This window comes from Lactuca saligna, chromosome 5 (assembly GCF_052625555.1).
Source record: "Lactuca saligna cultivar CGN05327 chromosome 5, ASM5262555v1, whole genome shotgun sequence".
Classification (NCBI taxonomy): domain Eukaryota; kingdom Viridiplantae; phylum Streptophyta; class Magnoliopsida; order Asterales; family Asteraceae; genus Lactuca; species Lactuca saligna.
This window is the reverse complement of record NC_136421.1, coordinates 174,943-180,248: the sequence shown is the minus strand read 5'-3', so window position 1 is coordinate 180,248 and position 5,306 is coordinate 174,943. Positions and strand designations below refer to the sequence as shown.

The 5,306-nt window shown below is 39.7% G+C and overlaps 1 protein-coding gene across 3 annotated transcripts; it reads right to left on the bottom strand.

Annotated features, from left to right (window-relative positions):
- Positions 1–2,853: 2,853 nt before the first annotated feature.
- LOC145045412 (NAC domain-containing protein 21/22-like) lies at positions 2,854–4,846 on the bottom strand. 3 transcript variants are annotated; one of them, XM_078993742.1, is made up of 3 exons: positions 4,525–4,846; positions 3,984–4,279; positions 2,854–3,431 (listed from the first exon to the last, which is right to left on the bottom strand). In XM_078993742.1, exons 1-3 carry the CDS (start codon positions 4,700–4,702, stop codon positions 2,979–2,981), a joined length of 927 nt encoding a protein of 308 aa, XP_078849868.1. In that variant the 5' UTR covers positions 4,703–4,846; the 3' UTR covers positions 2,854–2,978. The 3 variants fall into 3 exon arrangements, with proteins under 3 accessions (XP_078849868.1, XP_078849870.1, XP_078849869.1); XM_078993744.1 differs by having other exon boundaries at positions 3,984–4,261; XM_078993743.1 differs by having other exon boundaries at positions 3,984–4,267; positions 4,525–4,843.
- Positions 4,847–5,306: the final 460 nt, after the last annotated feature.

Genomic DNA, 5,306 nt, shown 5'->3' with positions numbered 1-5,306 from the left:
CACTACGAGTTTGTGGTGAACACCTTCGGGCTCACCAATTCTCCTTCCGCTTTTATGGACCTAATGAACTGCGTATACAGACCGAGGCTAGATCGGTATGTGATAGTTTTTGATGATGACATCTTGGTTTACTCCAAGACGCAGGAGCAACACGAGGATCACTTTTAGGAGGTGTTGGATACCCTTCAGAGGGAGAGCTTGTATGCCAAGTTCTCCAAGTGCGAGTTCTAGTTACGCAAGGTGCAGTTTCTTGGGCACCTTGTCAACTAGAACGGGATTTTGGTTGACATGGCCAAGGTGGAGGCCCTGATGAGATAGGAGGTTCTGAAGTCTCCATCTGAGATTCGGAGTTTCCTGGGATTGGCAAGCTATTACCGAAGGTTCATTCATGAATTCTCCAAAGGAGTCGTGTCGTTGTCCCGGCTGACAAACAAAGCCATTGTATTTCGTTGGGGGGCTGAGCACCAGACAACATTTGAGACTATGAGGTGAAGATTATGCGCGACATCGATTCTAGCCCTGCCAAAGTGCGTGGAAGATTTTGTAGTATACTACGATGCGTCCATTTTGGGTTTGGACGCAGTATTGATATATAGGGGCAAGTCATTGCCTGCTCCTCGAGGCAGCTGAAGGCTTACGAGGCGAATTACCCAACGCATGATTTAGAGGTGGGGGCGGTTGTCTTCGCCCTCAAGATTTGGCGACACTACCTCTATGGCGACTGATGTACCATTTGCACAGACCACGAGAGTTTGAGGTACCACATGGATCAGACGAATTTGAACATGAGGCAACGTCGGTGGCTAGATGTGGTAAAGGATTATGATTGTGAGATCCTTTATTACCCGGGGAAGGCCAACGTAGTGGCCGACGCGCTTAGTCGTAAGGCAACCTCGATCAGAGATATTTGCTTGAGGATGACAGTAGTGACTCCGCTGTTGGAGAAGATCCGAGAAGTGCATGTCGAGGGTTTTAAGAAGGAGATTTGGAAGTGCGAGCGGATTATTGGCCAAGTGGCCTCGTTTGACTATGACAGTCGCACGTTACTGACCATGCACTGGAGGGTCTGGGTGTCGTATTAGGGCGGAGTGTGACAGATTCTGATGGATGAGGCCCACAAATCCAGGTTTTCTACCCATCTCGGGAAGACGAAGATGTACAGAGGTCTTCGTCCTGACTACTGGTAGCCCTGCATGAAACGGGATGTAGCTTGGTACGTCAAGAGGTACCTGACCTATAGGAATGTCAAGGTGGAGCACCAGCAGCCTCATGACAAGACGCAGTCATTAGGTACTCGCCTACACTTTAGCACTGCTTTTCACCTGTAGATGGATGGTCAGAGTGAGCAAACCATTCAGACATTAGATAATATGATGCGGGCTTATGTTCTAGAATTCGTTCGTAGTTGGGTTACCTACCTTCTATTGGTAGAGTCTTCCTACAACAATAGTTATCACGCGAGTATTGACCATCCTCCCTTCAAGATGTTATATGGGAGGAAGTGCAGGACCCCGATATGATGGGGTGAGGTTGGACAAAGGGTCATGGGGTGTACTGAAGTGGTGCTCATGACGACGGAGAGGATCCAGCATGTCCAGAGTATGCTTTAGACTGCTCAGAGTCGACAGAAAAGTTATGCCGAAAAGCGTCGTTCGGACCAGGATTCCCAGGTTGACGATATTCTCCTCCTAAAGGTATTACCATGGATAGGTGTTATCGGAATCAGGAAGCGGGGCAAGCTGAGCCCCAGGTACATTAGACCCTTCACGATTGTGGCACGGGTAGGAAAGGTGGCTTATAGGTTGGACCTGCCAGCCGAACATAGCCAGATTCACAGCACCTTTCATGTCTCCTAGCTGCAAAAGTGTTTGAGAGACGATTCAACAGTGGTGCCTCTCGAGGATATTCAGGTGGATGACAGTCTGAACTACATTGAGAATCCAATAGCTATCCTCAACAGAAATTCGAAGGACCTAAGGAAAAAGAAGGTTGAGTTGCTAAAGGCGTAATGGCGGTACCGCAAGGGCTCATAACAGACTTGGGAGCTAGAGGACAAGATGAGGGAGCACTACCCTGAGCTTTTTCCAGATGTATTGGCTGACTTTGAGGACGATGTCTAAAATAACTGGGGGATATTTGTAGCGCCCGGTTCTTGGTACGCAGTTTAAATACACATGTTTGCACAATTATTCTGGCACTCGACGAGTTGGAGGCCCCAACTCGTTGAGTAGAGGTTAAAATTTGGACGCGGGAATAAGAACCTACGTAGGCTTGTTTGGATGAAACCCTAATTTAAGGATTTGCACCCTATTTAAATACCTTAACACTCTAGTTGTGGCCTCCCACATCGCCTCGTTGTGTCCATAAAGCCTTAAATCGAAACCCTAACCTTGTTTGAGTGTTCTTGAGCTAGTTTTGTGTGTTTTTGGTGGTTGTGAAGCTTTAGAAGGAAGAATCAGTTTGGGAGTTCAAGTGGAAGCTATTACGTCCAAAGTTTGTGTTCCATTTCCAGCTCATTTGATGTAAAAAGTTTCAACCTTTATATATATATATATATATATATATATATATATATATATATATATATATATATATATATATATATATATATATATATATATATATATATATATATATATATATATATATATATATATATATATGGTTGATTTTTTTTTTTTTTTTCATTTGTTTCTAATAATAAAAATATACAAATGCATAAATCTTCAAATTTCCAACTTTCACTTAAAGCAAATTATTATTTCTACTAAAAACATCTTGAAAACTTTATCCAACGATTTTCTTGTTTATGATTTACGGTTAAAATTAAAACTTGTAAGTTGTCATCTTCTTAGTAAAATATTGAACCCCGTTGTGTAGATAGACATATATATACATTGACATTTTGTATAAAATTGTTTGGAGTAAAGTTACATATAACAAGAACAATATAAAGGTCATTACTAACGCAAATAATATCAAGGGTACCACATCGTAACAGGCAAAGCTGCATCCGACAAGAAGCTTTGATCGGAAATCCCTTCACCAAAGCTTAGCATTGAGTCGTTGTGATTGTCCACGCTGTTAAATCGACTTAAAATGGCTTTGATCATGTCTTTCTTCTCACCAAAGCAGGGTGATGATGAAGGGATCATAAGGCTAGGCCTGGGTGGTGGTATGTAGGTACTAGTACTAGTAGTAGCGTCGTTTGAGGGATTATTAATGTCGCTATGGTTAATGATTTGGTGAGATTGGGGATTCAAAATAGTGGAGAAGCAGGGCACTTGCTCGGTAAACATCATATAAGGATCCGTTAATTGGGGTAGAGATGAACAGCAGCTTGCTTCATCATCTCTTCCTTTGTTGCTAATTTCTTTTCCACCAACTGTTTCTCTATTCTTACAAAACACTCTACACAGCACCCAGTCTTCCTGAAAATCATCAACTAATTTCCTATTAATGAATGTGAACCACTAATTTATTGTTTCATCTAATAAATAATTGTAACAATAAATAACTGGGATTCTACTTCAAAAAAAAAATTCCGATTAAAGAATCATTATGTCATCTTCTACTTATAAAATAAATAAACTAGTTTTCTTTTAAATATATATGACGGGTGAGGATGTATATTCTGTTGACTTCAAACTTAATTGAATACGAGTGAATATGTATTGTACCAACTACGCAACTAGAATATCATTAACGCTCTAATTATTGGGAATGGATAGAGACATATATATTTCGTATTAACAAATTAATTTCGAATCATTACCTATATATTCACTCTCAATTCAATAACTTAGAGATCAAGAATCTTAAGATATTTTCATGTCATAAAAATAAACTTCGTTCCCTTTTTCGATTTTTTTTTTTTTTTTTTTTTGTAAATAAATACAGGAGAGAGAGAGAGAGAGAGAGAGAGAGAGAGAGAGAGAGAGAGAGAGAGAGAGAGAGAGAGAGAGAGAGAGAGAGAGAGAGACCTTGAGAGAAGGTTGATCAAGTGGAAGGGCAAGGGGGCCATGGAGCCTAAATTCGTGCATCACCCAATCGGTTTTGTTTCCTTTGGGTGCCCTTCCCAGGTAGAAAACGAGAGTCTTCCTCATACCAATAACCTGCCTACGCTTCCCTGCAGAGATACATCTGTCTTTTCCGGTTGCCTTCCAGTATCCGGATACCGTCGCCCTGTTTGTCCGTAGTCCCGTCGCATATTTACGGTCTCGTTGGCTATAAAAGTACCACTCCTTGCTCCCCACACACGCTGTTTCTATATTAATTACTAGTATATATTATTTACATTAAAAATTAAAGATATCACTTCAATACATATTACTTTTGCTCAACCGTTAATTAAATATTCCATAGTCTACCAAAAGGAACGAAAATTATATATATATATATATATATATATATATATATATATATATATATATATATATATATATATATATATATATAGTGGCTGAGAATCAAAATAAAAAGTTGATAGTTTACGTAATTGTTGAAGAATGATTGATTGATTACCAGGAAGGTCCCAGGGTTCACACTTGTTGAGATCAACTTCATGGAGGAGATCCAGAGTAGGGGATGAATCGGAAAGGTGCACCTTGATGGAGAGATAATCGCATATCAACTCATGGTCACTAGGGTGGAACCTGAAGCCTGGAGGCAGCGTGGCTTCCACCATGCTGAGCTTGCTCATGGCGGATGGAGATCTGTGTACGTGAAGTGGTTGTGATTTGTGGAGAAAGGTGTATGATTAGTTAGTGAGGGAAGGGAGGGAGAACGATTAAGAGCGCCAAATAACAACCGGCTTTGTATATATATGGAAATCTAAAAAAGACCAATTCAAAAAAAAAAAAAAAAAAAGATTTATAGAAAGCAAGGGTAATAAGGTCAAATAAAAAAAGGAGGTAATTACGTTAGGAAGTGTATAGTATAATGCAGCCAAACCAAGCCAAGCCAGGATTGGCCACCAACCTCAATTCCACAGTCAACACGTCTCGTCACTCAACTCTCTTATAAAGTCTACATCTTTATTATCTTGTTTCTTCTTAAATCCACTGAAAATTCTTTAATTATCCATTTGTTTAACTCCGTTGGTTTTGTTATGTCCACTTGTAAATCAATAATAAATTCACACCTCTCCTCCACAAAAGTACAATGCTTTATACGTTTTCTTCTTTTTTTTTTTTTTTTCTTTTATATGAATAACTTATAGACAAAACTAAAAAAAATATCTTTATGGTATGTATTTTTTTTAAGGTTTAGTTCAAATTTTGATTTTATTGTACTTTTGGGCTAAT

What these genes read in the sequence shown, in the direction of transcription:
- LOC145045412 (XM_078993742.1), bottom strand. Translation starts at nt 4,702, where the DNA reads ATGAGCAAGCTCAGCATGGTGGAAGCCACGCTGCCTCCAGGCTTCAGG. An exon ending in TGAACCCTGGGACCTTCCTG is followed by an intron (nt 4,280 to 4,524) that starts GTAATCAATCAA and finishes AATATATACTAG; the next exon opens with TAATTAATATAGAAACAGCG. An exon ending in TTGATCAACCTTCTCTCAAG is followed by an intron (nt 3,432 to 3,983) that starts GTCTCTCTCTCT and finishes GATGATTTTCAG; the next exon opens with GAAGACTGGGTGCTGTGTAG.